Source organism: Anabrus simplex, chromosome 7, assembly GCF_040414725.1.
Source record: "Anabrus simplex isolate iqAnaSimp1 chromosome 7, ASM4041472v1, whole genome shotgun sequence".
NCBI lineage: Eukaryota > Metazoa > Arthropoda > Insecta > Orthoptera > Tettigoniidae > Anabrus > Anabrus simplex.
Window position 1 is genome coordinate 346063706 of NC_090271.1, and position 17873 is coordinate 346081578.

Here is a 17873-nt window from a genome sequence, read left to right on the forward strand (position 1 = left end):
ACTCATAGTCTATCTTGTCTGTTCTTTGCTTAAGCAGTGCATAATTTAGGCCTATGTCCAATTTATGAGTACTTAAAATAATTATTTGCAAGTCTTCTGACTTCTAATTATTGGATTTAAGAGTATCTGTAAGTACCAATCCTGTAATCTATGTGAAACACTCACACTTAAAATTAAATCAATTTTTGTAGATATAATCTAAAATCAAATGAGCACAATGTATGCATAGCTCTATCACAGCTCTTTACCAGAAAATTATCTAAAATAGTTGTATATTCCATTAAAACAGGCATCATAATTCCAATCTTCAAGAAAGGAGACAGAAAGAAATGTTCCAACTATAGAGGCATCACTTTAACATCTCAAGTTGGTATTCTTTATGAAAGAATTATAGAACGTAAAATCAGACCCCTTATTGAAGAGAGCCTCTTCGAAGAACAGTATGGATTCAGGAAGGTGAGATCAACAACTGATTTAATCTTTACAGTCCGTCAGTTAATGGAAAAATACTATGAACACAACCGATATTTGTGGTTAGCCTTTCTGGATATCAAAAAAGCATTTGATGCAGTGTATAGAGAGGTGTGGGAAGCACTGAAGAAAATTGGAATACAGGATGACATGATACACTGGATCAAGAATTTGTATGAAGATACCCGAAGTAAAGTCAAAACACTTGTAGGAATGACTGAAACCTTTGATATAAAATCTGGGTTAAGACAGTGTGGTGTTGTCTCCTTTTCATCACTGTGATGAATGAGATTCAGAGAAAAGTTCACCAAACCATTGGAGGTAAGAAAATGAAAGTTATATTGTTCGCAGATGATATATGCTTGTGGGGAGACTCTAAAGATCTTCAAGGACAAATAAACTCCTGGGCAGAATCTGCTAAAGAATATGGACTCATCTTCAGCCAAGAGAAAAGTGATGTTATGGTCTTGAAGAGATACGGGCAACCAATAGGACACATTGAAGTGGAGGGGAAACGGCTAAAGATGAACCATCAATTCAAATATCTTGGAAGTGTTATCTCTGATACTGGTTCTATAGATAAGGAAATTTCCCACAGAATTCAGGCAGGTAGCAACTTTTACAAAATAGACATAATATGGAACAAGAAAATACCAACAAAATGTAAGAGTCATATATGAAACTTATTACGTACCAATCCTGACCTATGGTTGCGAAACATGGACCATGAGAAACAAAGATGTTAGTAGAATACAGGCAGCAGAAATTAAATTTGTCCGTAGCATGATCGGCAAAACACGGAGGGACAGATTCCGTTATGAGGAAATCCGCAAGCAGGCTCAAGTTGTAAGACTGCAGGACAAAATAACAGTGCAGCGACTGAGATGGTATGGACATATGCGACGCATGGGTGATAACAGATTACCAAAAAAAAATGTATGATCTAAAACTTGAAGACAAAAGACCAAGAGGGCGACCAAGACTCAGGTACAAGGACATGGTGAAGTTTGACATTCAACAGAGGACATACTTTGGAAAGCAGAGAAGGAGAGAAGTTCAGGGACTGCAACTGGTGGAGAAGCCTCGTTTGCCGACCCATCGCTTAAAATGGAACGACGTGGGATATGTATGTATATTCCGTTAAAGTTAAAGCAAAACTATGAGCCACCTAAAATCTTAATTTACATGGTTGCTGCATTTAATCGAAATGTTGGCTGGAAACTCTCCTCTGATGACAATTTAAGTTATTTTGTATTTGCCGATTGTTCCAGAGTATAGAGTCTAGAAATAAGAGAGGGGGCGAGATGTCTCATGGATATATAGATATGCTACTCACTTCTCTGCCGTTTCCTCTTGAAAGATGTGTGTGTTAAAGCGTGGCACTCATGATGCTGTTGGTTTCACGAGTTGAACAGTTGATAAGGAGGGGTGAGGTGTGTTGATATAGATATATCTGTTTAGTAACTTATCTTCTTGGTAACAAATTGCTTCAAATAACATTTGTGTTCTCTGTAATTTCATTTGTTGTAATTGGAGTTCGTTCTTTGATCCAGCTGTATGTAAATGTCTAAGCTATTCACTTTATTCGCTATGAACAAAGTGATTATATCCTTGTCGAATGCTGGAACTTTTTCGTGGGGGTACTCATAGTTGAAAATCTATCTTTCTGCATTTGGGTGTTCTTAGTATCTTACAAGAATTTCTCCCTGTTCGGCAGAATAGGTTGTTTCACATTTTGAGCATTTTAATTTGTATATTCCTGAGTTCGGAAATTTGTTACATTTAGGAATAATTGAGTTATTATAAGTATTATGGCTGTCTGTGTTATACATACGAAGGGCTATGTGGAAATTCTTTTTAAATTATTTTAATAACCTGATAGTCTCCGTGGCTCAGGCGGCAGCGCGTCGGCCTCTCACCATTGGGTTCCATGGTTCAAATCCCGGTCGCTCCATGGGAGATTTGTGCTGGACAAAGCTGAAACGGAATAGGTTTTTCTCCAGGTACTACGGTTCTCCCTGTCATCTTTCATTCCAGCAACACTCCACTATCATTTAATTTCATCTGTAAGTCATTAATCATTGCCCCAGAGGAGTGAGACAGTCTTTGGCAGCCGGCACAATTCCTATCCTCGCCGCAAGATGGGGGCTTCATTCATTCCATGCCTGACCCGGTCACTGACTGGAAAACAGGTTGTAGGTTTAAAGTTTCAATAACCCGATATGTTTCAATTGTTGAAGATGAAGGTAACCATTTTCTTACTATTCTGTTCTATTGGTTTGTTTTAAATTTTGATTATTTCATCTATGAAGTTAGGATTCCACATAAATCTGGAGGTCCATGAATCAAGAGAGACAACTAGGCCTACATACTTGCTTGTAAAAATTTGAGCCAAGTGGTTGCATTTACTTAAAGAATGCTGGGCATCTCAAAAAAGTCTCAAGACTAGCATATGTTCTTGCACAAGAATCTTTCTTATTACCATTTACTAGAAAAGAGCAAGAGCTGTTAAGTATCAGGAGGATGAAAGCCACGAATGACTTGTGTAACAGGAACTGGACGGGACCGAATTGTCAGATAAGTGCAATCAAGACTGGCAGTGCACAGATTTCATAAGCTGTGTATGCGAGCGGATTTTATGGATACAGTGATCAGTGTGTGTACTTGGTGCAAAAACTCATGACTGTTATTTAGTTAAGTATTCCCAAAATGTCAAAACACTGAGACTACAGTGGAGAATATTCAACAATGAATTTCTTTGGAATATTTTTAGTGTTAATATAATGTTTAATACAATAGACTGTTCCGTCCTGGAACTCAACAATACCTTGTACATTTAACTGTGCGTACGGTTTAATTATCTTAGACTTAATGTGTGTTCTCGGTCAATGCGCGGTTAACATGTAATCCTTTCGGGAGTGTTTTACTGTAGTTTGCTTTTATTTACTGAGACAATTGCATCATGAATCAAAGGATTAAGTGATGAAATCTCCCATTCATACTGCATTGTTATAAATAACTCAATGTGTACTGTATTAAAGAGCCCTTTTTGTTATTTTGCTGCATTTGACACAATTCTCATTATTTGCTCCTTAATTATTGATGGCGTATGTACATGATGTGAAGCCTGTCTAGGTGAAGGGCTTGGTTTGTCCTTAGAGACAGGTTTCATTCCCCTTCAGGACATCTAGAAATGTAGAAACACGCCTGCCTTTGGAGACGTGCACAGCCCTTAGATTCATAAATTAGTTTTAGGTTATTTCCTTGCAGAAAAGATGGCTGGGCAAATAGCCGAATACTGTATTCCAGTTCGTGCCAAGGTACGGATAGTTGGAAGTTTTTCTTTTAAGAGCTGACTCTTTTGGTACATGTTATTTCAAGAGTATTAAGGGTGAGTTTTAAAGTATTTGTGCTAGTCTCTTAGAAAATGTGATTAATTTTTATTTTATTATCTATTCTTCCTCAAATGATTGAGGTTGCCAAACCGACAAAGAATATTGCACAATATATTATTATTATTATTATTATTATTATTATTATTATTATTATTATTATAAAATGTGTACAATGAGCAAAAATTTACATGGAAGAACAGAATTTTGTCAAAGATTCTTGTAATGGAAAACATGAGTTAGCAAAACTGGTTATAATATGTCTGAGGTTGAAGGAAGCTTGCTTCCATTCATTGGCCACCATAGCATCAGTGGAATAAAATTCACTCCATATTTCAGATCTTTTTTAGTTTTCTGTCTTCAATTTCTCTTAGTTCTCGGTAGAAGGCAAACTATGACACCCTTAAATCTTCTATGAAGAATGTTTCTCTAGTAAGTTTGTATGAGAGCCTTCTAAAGGTGTATTTTAATGGGCCTAAGACAGCTTTCAAAAACAGAGCTTTCACTTTTTCCACTCTTGCAAGATCATGAAGGGATAATTTGAGCCATATGATTTCAGTGCCATATGTTATTCTGGGTACAATTTTGGCAACAAAAAAAAAAATCTTCATGGCAGTTTCTAGTGAGAGCTGTTGTATGTTTTGTATATCATGAATTTTATATGGATTCTCAAGGACTTGTTTTTTTGAAGAGTAATGCCTAGGTATTTAAATGTGTTCACTATTTCTAATGGTTTATTCTTATGAAATACTTAGCTTGCTGCTTCCCCCTTTTCTGAAGATCATTTGTACTGTTTTCATATTGTTGATTTTGAATTTATCATCTGCGCAGGCAGCTATGCTGTCCAATCCTCTTTGAAGATCATTTTTGTTGTTTCAGGCCAGAACCATGTCATCTACGTACATATACAGTGATAAGTTTGATATGTCCTTAATTGATTTGACAATGTAAGAGGTTGCAATGTTGTACATCATTGGGCTGATGGGATCTCCCTATAAGACTCCATTTGTTTGAATAATCTCAGACGAGCTTGATGTGGAATCATTTGTAATTACTAAGGGTGTGAAAAATTAGCATTTATTTGTTTCAAAATTAGCATCTATTTACAAAGTTAAAATAATCCCATCGTATTATTAATTTTAACGATTCCAAGTTTATGAAGTGCAATTATTGTCCGTGGTTCACACTCAATACAAATTCATTGTTCAAACGAAAGCATTGTCAGTACTTCGGCATTGCTTTTTTTCAAATTGCATCGTCTGTCTGTAACCACTATGTTGTAATGAGACAACACGCTCGCTATCTACATTGTTCGTTGGGGTTCACAACAACTCAAGACAGTATTTAGCAAATATGCTGAACTCTGTCTGAACTGCAGTTAATGCAAGCATGACATCACATTTTTCACTTTCTTTCATCTGGGTTTGAATTGCATGTTTCAGAGAACAGTACCCAGACCATATTTTGTTTCGTGAGAGATCTGTTACTCCAAACAATTTCTCAAGCTTGTCTAATTTATCAGGGTTAATCAAAATTACATATTTTGGATACAAAGCTTGAGAAATTGACACAAAATGCTTATGGTTGGGGGTCTTTAGCTTTCAATGTGGCTAGCTTGCACTGTGAAGAATGAGCAGCTTTGACAAATGTCTCTACATGCAGCCTGCTGTAGAGGAGTGAGCTTAATCAAAGCATCATTAGTTGCCATTGAAAAAGTCCTCTCACAAATTAAGGTAAAACTGGCATCAAGTGCCACTTCACCACTTATTTTTACCATAATGAATTACTTAAATTTATTTTTCTTATGACATTTGTTGGTTTTACGGAAAGAAAATGTTTTATTGTACGGCGTTTGGAGCACCTCATCACCTGATGAGAACCAGGGGAACTCACGAAAGCACCGGCTGTTGGCCACAGTACGGCGCATTCGACTGAGTGAAGACGAGGGATTCCGCAGCTGCCTCTACCTCCTAAGTGCTCCCTCCTAGCGCTTGGCCTTGGCGGTTGCCATGACAACCGCGTCGTCACCCACATACTTTCCACATAGCGGAATGTGCTAGTGAAGTTGTCGGAAGAGCGGAATGTTTCGCCTTCCCTGCGTCATCCTGTGTGAAGTACGCGTACTTACGCGTCGTGGTTCATTCGTAGTGTTGTGGTGTTTTATTTAAATATGTATCCTATTTATGATATAGTGTGCATTTTATTATAAACACCATTTTCATGTTGGAGAAACGAAGATCAGAATGAAGTTCTACGTTTTGATCGCCCTACTGAATCGCTGCAGATTTGTGCTACAAAAGAAGTGAAACATTGCGGTAAATCTTGCAATCCTAGTTTCAAACGATCGTGGTTTAAGGAATTTCCACGGTTGTGTTCCTCTCCAGCTCTACAGAAGTTGCTGCTTGCCTTTTATCAATAAAAATAACGTTTGGAATAAAGAAGGATTTTCAGCCCTTTTGAACATAACACGTTCTTTACATAAGCACTCGGACTCTGCAGAACATAAAATACGGCAGCTAGATTTCAAGACATTGGAAACAAACCAAAATACGATATCTGATGTCCTGAAGGAAAATGCCGGACTGTATATTGTAATTGTACAGTTCAGTGAAAACGTATATTTAAATGGCCTTTTCCTTCAGTCGGTAATTGATGCAGTGCTCTATTTAAGTAAGCAAGAACTAGCTTTTCGTGGTCATGGCGAAACATTAAATTCAATAAATCGTGGTCAGGTTCTGGACCCTCCGCCAGTCACAGGTACGATGTAAGAGTACAAAACTACCAAAAACAACACGTAGTTCTTAAATCTTGTCCTCCTCTGTGGTGTAGTAGTTAGTGATTAGCTGCCACCCCGGAGGCCCGGGTTCGATTCGAAAAGTGGTACCGTAAAGTGGGGTAACTTCGGCCATACAGGGTAACTTCGGCCACTGCTGAATAGCAACACTTATTTTCTCCTGCCTCCTGTACTGGAAAAGATGAACCACTTGCAACAACTAAAATGCACATACAATAGAATGCTCTGTCAACACTCAGTAGTCCAAATAACATTGGCGGTCTCATTGTTGAGTCAATCGATTTTTTTCGTTGACCCGATTGTCTTGTCTGGTAACAGAAAACAAACTGGATGGTGTTATGCATCAATTGACCAAGAGCCAAAATGGATTTTTTTAGATTATTGCACCATCTGGTAGCTAAAGTTGTAAACTTTACATAGGTTATTGTTCAGACTTTTATTCTCAATATGATTTCGCGGAAAATTAATTTTGACCAAACGCCAACCTCTCAATCATTAAATCGAAGTTTTGCATCAAGTGACCAATCACCATTTCTGAGTCTGAATTACGCATCAACTGACCACACAAGTGTGCATTCGCTTGGTCGTGTGATGCTAAATGCAGGTTCCCGTGTAGAAGATTCCCGCACAGGTTTTCTTCCCTGCGGCATACGCTCAGAACCTAAAATCCTCCGACATGGAAAAATCAAAGTTGGATGATAAACTGGAAACGATTCGTTTTGAGCTTGAAAAAACACTGCCGTTGTCCCATATTCCCACAAATGTAATTTTTTTACAAGCGCCAGTTGTAGTTATATAACTTAGCGATTCATATTGGGAAAGATAATAAAGGTCATTTTTATGTCTGGTTGGAAGGAAGAGCAGGACGAGGGGCTCAGGAGGTTGGATCCTGCTTGTACAAGCACCTCATGAAAAACATGCACAACACCAAAGAAGTCATATTGTGGTCAGATTCTTGCGGAGGCCAGAATCGTAATATAAAGATTGTTCTACATCTGAAAACAGTTTTCGAACAACACCCTACCATTGAAAAGATTACACAAATATTTTTATTTCCAGGCCATAGCTTCCTCCCTAACGACAGCGACTTTGGAGATGTAGAACGTGCTTTCAAATTTCAGCAGCGCCTCTGTACCACCGAAGACTACACAAATGTAATGAAGATGTGCCGAAAGAAGAACCTGCTTGTTGTGAACAGAATGACCGGACCGGATTTTCATAGTACAGTTCATCTGGAGAAGCACATTGTAAACGGGAAGCAGGCACCAACAGTGAGGAGGTAAACTGGCTGCATGTGAGAGAAATAGACTTGAAGGAAGATTAACTTTTTAGCATTTTCTTCAAAATGCATTTTGATGCAGAACGCACCGTTCAAGTGAACATTACGAAGTCTACAGTTGGTCGTGGCTCAGCTCTACATGGTCTGCTCACTGTTATGGCCCGACGGAAAACAAGTTTCAGAAGCGAAACTTAACAACCTGCGCTCTCTTATGGAGCTAATTCCCAATGACGCTAAGCCTTTCTATAAGCGCTTGTTTAGTGATCTTGGAATAGACGATGATATAGATGGGTTTTAATGTGGAAATATGGATTTTGAACTCGAAAATCCTTAATATCCTGCATTATTTTACACTTAGAGAAACTGTTTATGATGCGTTAATACTATGATCTATTATGATATACTACTGTATATTCTAAAATTCATGTTTTTTCTATGTCATGTTGTGTGCTGTTACGTATAATTTAATCCTGTACTTACATAAGCAATAAAATTAGTTAACAAGTACCATATTTTATGCTGCACTGAATTTTTAAAAGTCAAATCGATCACTACATGATAATTTTATTTGTAGGTCAAGTGATGCAAAACAAAAACGAATGTAACTGCAATAAAGCATCAAGTGACCAAGCAACATTATCTCAGATTACGATGATATACTTCAAATATCCCCAAATTGAATACATTAAGAAGAAAATTTGTTTTTATCTTCATTTTGGTGTATAATGCCTCACATTTAAAAGAAAATACGAATTAATACAAAGGATGTTGCGTTTGTGTCAATATCTCAATCTACTTTTGGCGCTTGGTCAAGTGATGCATAACGCCATCCAACTGTTCTCTAGCCCCACTGTTTAATTCTCCATTCCAGTGGTTTATGGGGTCAAAATGTAAGTTCGTCTGGTAACTGATCAACACAATTTGATGCATTTTATTCAAATAGGTTTTTCAGAGAATAGTTTTGTGATAAAAGTTGTCCTCTTCCGGGGTAACTTTGGCCATGCCAAGAACGTACAGAAAAACATTACGCGGCCGCGGATATCATAATTACAATCCTGTTTACTTCAAGAACGGTTTAGAAGAGATTAGTAAAGGCACAATAACAATAAACAGGGAAGTTTATCCCGACAGGGAGAGGAAAGACAGTTTCTATTTTCAATGATAAATAGACGGATATCAGTTGACATGAACGATACACATTCATGAACTTGATGACGGCCCAGATATTTTCTAATTTACAAGACAGTGTATTATGAGAACAGTCTACAAGATTGCTTCTTTCCCGACCGCCTTTTCTCTCCATACAATTGGGCTTTATGATTTCTGTACCTTTTATTTATTATCTTTTGTGCCATTACAAATATTTATGCAATGCAACATGTAATTTGTAATATCATACAATGCTTGTACACTTAGGCTAAATAAAATAGTTTCTTCTTTGGGCAAAAATTGAATTTGATCACTATATATCTGTTTCACCATAAATCGTTTTAATTTGTTTGTGATTGTTGATACTGGGCGTTTTGCAGGTTTAAAAGAAATATTTACGGTGGCCGAAGTAACACAAAACAAGAAACTCCGGCCACTCTTTCGATAATCATTTTTCATTACTAAATAACAATGAAAACTATGTTCATATTTAAAAATGAAGAACAAACATGGCAGAATTTATATTATATTTTTCAGAAAATTAGAGGGAATATTTCACCTTTTATTTTTTTAAATATATGAAAAAGTGGCCGAAGTTACCCCGTTTTACGGTACGAGGGCTGGAACGGGGTCCACTCAGCCTCGGGAGATCAACTGAGTAGAGGTGGGCTTGATTCCCTCCTCAGTCATCCTGGAAGTGGTTTTGCGTGTTTTCCCCACTTCTCCTCCAGGCAAATGCCGGGATGGTACCTAACTTAAGGCCACGGCCGCTTCCTTCCCTCTTCCTTGTCTGTCCCTTCCAATCTTCCCACCCCCCACCAAGGCCCCTGTTCAGCATAGCAGGTGAGGCCGCCTGGGCGAGGTACTGGTCATCCTCCCCAGTTGTATCCCCAACCCAGAGTCTGAAGCTCCAGGACACTGTCCTTGAGTCGGTAGAGGTGGAATCCCTCGCTGAGTCCGAGGGAAAAACCAACCCTGGAGGGTAAGCAGATTAAGAAAGAAAGAAAAAAATTCCTAAATCTGTCGCTCAATACCGAACAGGTAATAGTTCTTCACCATACTTTACAGCCACGAGCCGCCACTGGTTCAGTAATGAGGCCAGCCAACCCAGCTGCATGATCTGTGACAAAAACCATATGGGAGTGAAGCCTATTCACTTCTTGGTCACTCAGTCAGGTATTTAATATCACAGTTGTTGTCTTTCATGTCAGACATCTTGAAAAATGTAACATCAGTAAAGCAAGCACTCAAATAGAAGATAGCCTGAAACCAGCTATTCGATCGGGTTATGACAGGTGCAAGAAAAAGCTTTGCTTCCTTTGAAGCACTGTACTTTGATGTTAAGAATTGTAAATAATTATATTTTCGCTTTCTTGTGTTCAAAAATGCAGACTTTACCATCGCAACCACATGATTTAAATCTCATCACTGCGACCCGACTATTGCCAACCAAGCTGATCTTATGTGCCCAGCACTGTACATGTATTAAATGATCCGCTATGACCACACTTTGTTTCATAACACCGGGTCATGTATGGGGCACGGCAGGACGACCCAAAGGGGTGCGGGACAATGATCTGGACTAACAAAGTAAAGACCAACCCAGAGGCTACAATGCTTAAGACAATAGGTTGGCTAGAACATTTATTTTACAAATTAATAACAACGAACAGGTTTGGAAATGCTTGAGAATTGTTTAAGTAGAGGATTTTGACCTGTTTTCCATTCTCCTGTAAGGGGGGGACCAGCCCATATAAAATTCTCTCCTCCTACAAGAGGACTAACATCAACATAAATTTGGCTTAGTACCAGATAATATTCGAACAATAACACTACTGGGCTAATATCTTGTTCACAAATTTTCTCAAATAAATTATACATCACCTAAAAGTCAATATAAAGTTGACAATCCATTAGGGTAAAATTCCAAGCGAATCACATCGCTTCTCAAACTGAACTCCCAGAACATTCTGGCACTTTACATTTCATTCCTTTGAGGCAATTCTTTAGCTCCAAGCCAAAGCCTTGATAACGAAGGATCAAATGCCCACCGATAGCTTTAAAAAAAGGCGTCGAATTTAAAAAAGATTATGCTTAGTTTCAAAGTACGTTTTACAATGACAGCTTAAGACCAAGCTTGCTGATATCGGCACATAAACCAAAGATGCCAGATACATGGCTTTACATTACCATTTCTTAGTCCCTCCCGTCATCCTAGCAACATTTTGAAAACTAATATCTTACCTCCCATGCCCCCTCACGGTCTTTGGGTCGACGAAAGAAAAGTGATCTGCTCAAAGTGCAGCAGGTGAGTGTTGCCACCGCCCAGCAAGGCAAGCCAGGCTCGGCGGGAGGAGAATGACCCGGGTTTACGTCAGCTCGCCCTCTCTCGGAGAACCGGGATAGGGCGAGCGCAAACGTGCAGGCCATGAAAGAAAGAAAAGGGGACAGGCGAGAAGGGTGCCCCAGGATGGAAAAATTCCTTACCCTGGAGCCATAAGTTAGGAACAGCGAGAGAACACCTTTATTTTAACACACTGACGGGCTTGATGCAAAAGAAGCAAGCATAATTCAAGATACCAACGAGCTGAATAGCACAGCAACATACACCAAGCTTTTTTAAAATGGGGGGAGGGATGAAATTCACGGCTCAACTAACAAACACTTTAACTGCATCGTATGGTACACTATAACTGCGCAGAGCTTTTAAAACAGCACAAGAGCAGTTTGTAGCATTTCCTGCATCAAGATAGTTAACAGAAACAATGTACAGCTCTCTTTTCGATCCGGCTGGGACTTGGAATATGATAGAAACACAATGGCCCACTCTATCTGTAGTTTCATCACAGAGTATGTTGATGTTCTTCCCACTAGAACCTCTGCTGTTCTTCTCTGGTGGTCAGATGCAACTTCTAGAAAGGAAGAAAGAACTCAAATTATAACGAAATAATTTAACATTACTGGATCAATCACACTCAAATTCGGTATCCTTCACTTTTGTGCGTGGTTTCGATGTCATAATACCTAAACCGTACCCGATCAATGAAATCGAAACTTACCCGGTAAATATATTTCACGTAGAGTTCCCACACATGGCAGCTCTTCCTTTGAAAACTCAGTAATTCAGGCTCTTAGCTCTTTGCTTTCCAGAGGTCTATTTGCTTTGGCAAATCCTTCAACTGTGCATTTCGAGAAGTTATCTCGGGAAATTTATTGTCATTTACAACTATCTGTGTAAGCACAGAAGATTGCTTTCTTTGAGACGTACTAGCAGCATGGATTGAACGTTCGTTATCGCATCGCTTACCCGCGTGTTTTTCAGATTTAACATGTTTCACAATGCTATCTTTTTTTTCCCACCCAACTTGGCAGTTACAGTACTTGCAAAACACTGTTGCTGAATCTGTGGCATGTAAACCATCCTTTGCATATTGTTGAGCCATTTCGTGCACAGTTTGTCGTGCGCCCCATAACCTAAACGATCACTCGACTTTCTACTCTTCACTAGTTTAAATTTTGAACAACAGGAAAACAACGTTGCGTCTATCTCGTTGTTTGATATAGATGTTGATTCCCCACCAGACGGTCTGCGTAATTCTCTTTGTTTTGCAAGTGCATGGGTTGCATAGAATCCTTGAAGTCCCATTTCGCCTGTTAAGGTTTCTGTAAAATTTAGTATATCTTGTCTTGTTAATGAGTCTCGGGTATCAATGACATTTTTTAGACCTTCGACATTCCAAAAAAGTAGATTAAAAATCTCAACTTACCCCGGTTGAGCATAAAAATGGATAGTATTAAAAGGACATCTCTGGGTCAGAATTCCCTTTTCCACTTTTGCAAGGTCTGTAAATAATGCCTATGCGAATGCCTTGTGGTAACCTTTCATTTGCAATTCTTCACACTCAATTACAGTGGTAATTCCTTGTTTGTCCTCGTTTGTGCAAATGTCTTTCTATTTTCTCTTTCATGGTATTCTGATGTACCTTGCCGACACAGAGCAGAACAAAGTTCCCGTTTGGTTGATTGCATAGTACCTATTGTTGCCTTGGGGTGTCGTGAGATCTCATTTCTTCTCAATGCTTCTGTATAGTTTCTTCCTCCAGTTTTTCTGTTCAAATCTTGAACAGATGTAGTATCTTGTTTAGAGTTCTGAAGGACGTGATTTTGTGTTGCATTATTTGTTGTATAGGAATTGTAGGTGCTGGCCCTTTAGTACCTTCGTTTATTACCATTGATTTTTGTTTTTGATTTATAAGTTTTTCTATAGTTTTTTCAATTATTGTAGTGTCTATCGAAAGGAAGGACAAAATATTTTCTATTTCATTCATTTGATTGAGCGGATTCATTTTAAAGTTCAAGTTTGTGGGTTACTGTAGTCATGTGAACCATGGGCAACGGCTGAGTGACCTAGTAAGTGGTTCTGAGAGTCAGGATACCAGTTGCTATGGAATGGGAGTGGGCATCTCGGACATATTCTGAGTCATGGCCCTCCTTGTGCTCAGGCGGCTAGGACTATACAATTCACCGGTGGTCCATAACCTGTTAGAGGAGAGATCCTCGCTTGGACTATGTGCAAGTAGGGTAGCATCCTGCTTCATGAATTTACCGAGCTCAGAACATTTTAAGCAAGCCTCGGACCTGTGGGAGTAATGGAGTTCCACTCCCTTTTGACAGACGAGAGACTCCTTGTAAACAACTTGGCGAACGAAATGGAATTCGATGGGAAGCTATCGATATTAATGGGGCTTATGGAAGAAAGAAGGTAGAACTGGCTGAGTCAGCAAAGAGAATGCATCTGGATGTGCTAGGAATAACTGATATTCGGGTACGGGGAGGAGATAGGAGATTATAAAGTGTACTTAATGGGTGTTAGAAAGCGAAGGGCAGAGTCTGGGGTAGGGCTCTTTATCAGGAATACCATTGCACACAACATAGTTTCTGTTAGGCACGTAAATGAGCGAATGATGTGGGTAGATTTGTCAGTTGGAGGAATTAGGACAAGAATTGTGTCCGTGTATTCACCATGTGAGGGTTCAGATGAGGATGAGGTTGAGAAGTTTTAGGAAGCATTGAGTGACATCGTGGTCAGGGTCAACAGGAAGGATAGAATAGTGCTAAAGGGCGATGTCAATGCGAGTGTTGGGAATAGAACTGAAGGATACGAAAGGGTATGCACTAGCTAGCGTATTGGTAGGTGTGCTAGGTAACAACTGATGAGCCCACCCTAGCACATGAGGGCGAAACGCTGGCAACCAAGAATGAGTTAGCTGGAAATTTTATAATGTCCAAAAACGGACCTTTTATATTGGTATTATAATACATACCACTTAGTCGAGCAGCTCTTCTTCTTTCTCTCAATTCTTCCCAACCCAAACTTTGCAACATTTTTGTAACGCTACTCTTTTGTCGGAAATCACCCAGAACAAATCGAGATGCTTTTCTTTTGATTTTTTCCAGTTCTGGAATCAGGTAATCCTGGTGAGGGTCCCACACACTGGAACCATACTCTAGTTGGGGTCTTACCAGAGACTTATATGCCCTCTCCTTTACATCCTTACAACAACCCCTAAATACTCTCATAACCATGTGCAGAGATCTGTACCCTTTATTTACAATCCCATTTATGTGATTACCCCAATGAAGATCTTTCCTGATATTAACACCTAGATACTTACAATGATCCCCAAAAGGAACTTTCACCCCATCAACGCAGTAATTAAAACTGAGAGGACTTTTCCTATTTGTGAAACTCACAACCTGACTTTTAACCCCGTTTATCAACATACCATTGCCTACTGTCCATCTCACAACATTATCGAGGTCACGTTGCAGTTGCTCACAATCTTGTAACTTATTTATCACTCTATAGAGAATAACATCATACACAAAAAGCCTTACCTCCGATTCCACTCCTTTACTCATATCATTTATATATATAAGAAAACATAAAGGTCCGATAATACTGCCTTGAGGAATTCCCCTCTTTATTATTACAAGGTCAGACAAAGCTTCATCGACTCTAATTCTCCGAGATCTATTTTCTAGAAATATAGCAACCCATTCAGTTACTCTTTTGTCTTCTCCAATTGCACTCATTTTTTCCAGTAGTCTCCCCTGATCCACAATGTGTTTACCACACATTAGTGAATGTTAGTTTTGAAATTGGTTTTAGCAGTTCGTTGATCTAGGCAAAAGCATACATGCGGTTGTTCTCAGTTGGTTTCTTTGCCTGCAGTAAACTTTATTCATTTCATACTAAGGATTTTTATGTTGTTCGTGCCCTATTATTCTACTCTAGTTACCTTGGAGCATTTATTGGTATTATGTTTTACCATTAGCAGTTTGTATTATTACTCGCTAAAATATGATTTTGTTGTCTTTTCAGCTGCATTTCTTACACAGACGGTTTGTCTCGAAGATACAACAGTTAAGTTTGAGATCTGGGACACAGCAGGTCAAGAAAGATACCACAGTCTGGCCCCTATGTATTACCGGGGTGCTCAGGCGGCAATAGTCGTATATGATATTACAAATCAGGTAAAGGGAAGAAATACAATCTTGGTAAAATTAAATCTGCATTCTTTGTAGTGAATTATGTGCATGTTAGATTAGTGGAATGAAAGAATCAAGTGTTAGTTATATTTTAATTTTCTTTGTCATTACTTAATTTGGTATCATAAGTTCTTTAAAAGTTATTAGTTTTCGAAATTTGTATGTTGTGTTGAATCACTTTATCACCATTAGATTAAGTCTAACAAGGAGAGGCCAGACCACTTTCAACTAGATTCAATGCACCTGTTGGGGGACACTGAACAGTAATTTGTTTAGGTCAATGCACTTTTGTTTTATTGAGGTAAAATGTCATGATACAGGATCTACTTTGAACCAAGTGATAGAGCACTGAAGAGCAAACTTAAACAGATCAGGTGTTCAACCTAATAATTTCCAAACAATTGATTCCAATGACACACATATATACTTTGCGAGTTGAACCGCATTTAATCAGAGCATTGGCAGAGTGGTCACCCTAGTTGTCTGCAAATCTCGACACTGTGAGTTCAAGTCTCATCGCAGTTTTATTTTTGGTGCAGAATAAATTATTTAATTATTGTTGTTATAAGATAAAACTGTAAATAAAATAGATTATGCAAATTGCAGTACACTTTATTTTCTACCTGAAATTAATACAGGCCTAACTCGGTTACTATTGAATATCCTCTCCTCTCCAGTGAATAGAAAATAGGCAGGAAGGTAGTTGCTAGTCAGTTCATTGTGAGTCATCGAGCACTTGCCAGATAGGGATAGGCCTGTTAGTGCAAAATGTATTTAATAATTGATCAATGATAACCACAGTGAACCATTCCATGTGATATAGAACTGTTACTTAACTGTACTTCCATTACAGGTTTGGTAACCTGTTTGATGCGTATCAGTGACTGGAGGTTGCATCAATTCAGTCAGTTATGAAGAACAGCCCTCAATTTGTATCCGCCAGACCAGTCTGGTTCCAGTGACAAAACAAACAAAACGAGAAGTGACTGATGCTGTACACTTTTCGTCAAGGCATTGGAAGAAAGGAGGCATTATAAATCCATAAGCAAGCAGGTGTACTTCCGTGGATTTGAAACTGATGTGAGAGGAAGTTTAGCAACGATTTAGAATATGCCAGCTGAAGTGGCATTTGTTGTCAAACTTATTCTAGAAGAAGAAATATAAATCTTTGAAAATGCTGTGCCTATTCCGGAGATGGAAATAATGTCATTGCCATCAAACTCATCACTTGCTGATGGCAGTTATGGGTCTAAAATCAAGGAAACGTGTTTTGAAGCTATACCACTGACGTTAAAATAACGGCAATGACTCGAGCGAAAAAGCGTCTGAAGTGAAGTCTCCAATCGTTCCAGCAGAATGGAGACACATCTGCCTTGAAACGCAAGAAAGACTTAATGGGTTAAAGATATCGACAGAGGAGTATCAAGCCATAGATAAATGAACATTTGATCCTTTGTTGAAGCAAAACAACATAACAAGAACGTGACACCACATACATTGCAACAAGTGCAGCACTTCAGTATACAGCTGATATTTCGACTTCACATTTACCGCTTTCTCATCCTGGGTGACAATTTCGAGAAAAACCATTATGATACACTTCCACAAGCAGACGTCTCCTCTTCTCAAGACATTTGGTCCAGATTACGTTAATCCGACTTACTCTGCCCCATAAGGTTTAAAAGAGAAACTGTTGTTTCGGTCGATAGTATTAATAAAGGGTCATAATTGCACAGCTCATTATTCTTCAACACTAGGAAATTGCTGCCGGAAGTTTTTCTATACCTACAAGAAAATACAGACAAATTTGGAATGAGAGTGGCACAAGAAGTAAATCATCCGACAGAAATGTGCAAAAACATGTAAGATGCATGTTGTAAAATGGGGTAAATTCATGACTTTTACAAGTTGTACCTGCAACAGGTATTGAAACCCTTACTACTGGATTCACATAGTGGACAGACTGATATGGCTGTGGATGAGGAAAGCCGGCCAACTTGCACAGCCATGTGCCGACCGTATGTTTGGAAAGCACAGCGAGAACTTAGTCGGGCTGATGCTGATACACTGTTGTAGACACCATTTTACAGGGCAATGATATATGCATGGTACACGTCGAAATTAACCACAGAGAGACAGGTCTTCATGGACGTAAATGAGGTTTGCTTTCCAAAGAATGAGAAATGTGCATGCAATAAAGTAGCTTTCATCCAATGTGCATGGAGCAGACGATTTC

General features: G+C 38.8%; 1 protein-coding gene across 5 annotated transcripts in view; it reads left to right on the forward strand.

Annotated features, from left to right (window-relative positions):
• The window catches only part of Rab5 (RAS oncogene family member Rab5), a 119982-nt gene that overhangs the window by 29784 nt on the left and 72325 nt on the right, over nt 1-17873 (forward strand). For all 5 annotated transcript variants that reach the window (XM_067151847.2, XM_067151846.2, XM_067151844.2 and 2 more), the window contains exon 3: nt 15471-15622. In XM_067151847.2, coding sequence (XP_067007948.1) covers nt 15471-15622 — 152 coding nt within the window. The remainder of the gene's footprint in view (nt 1-15470; nt 15623-17873) is intronic.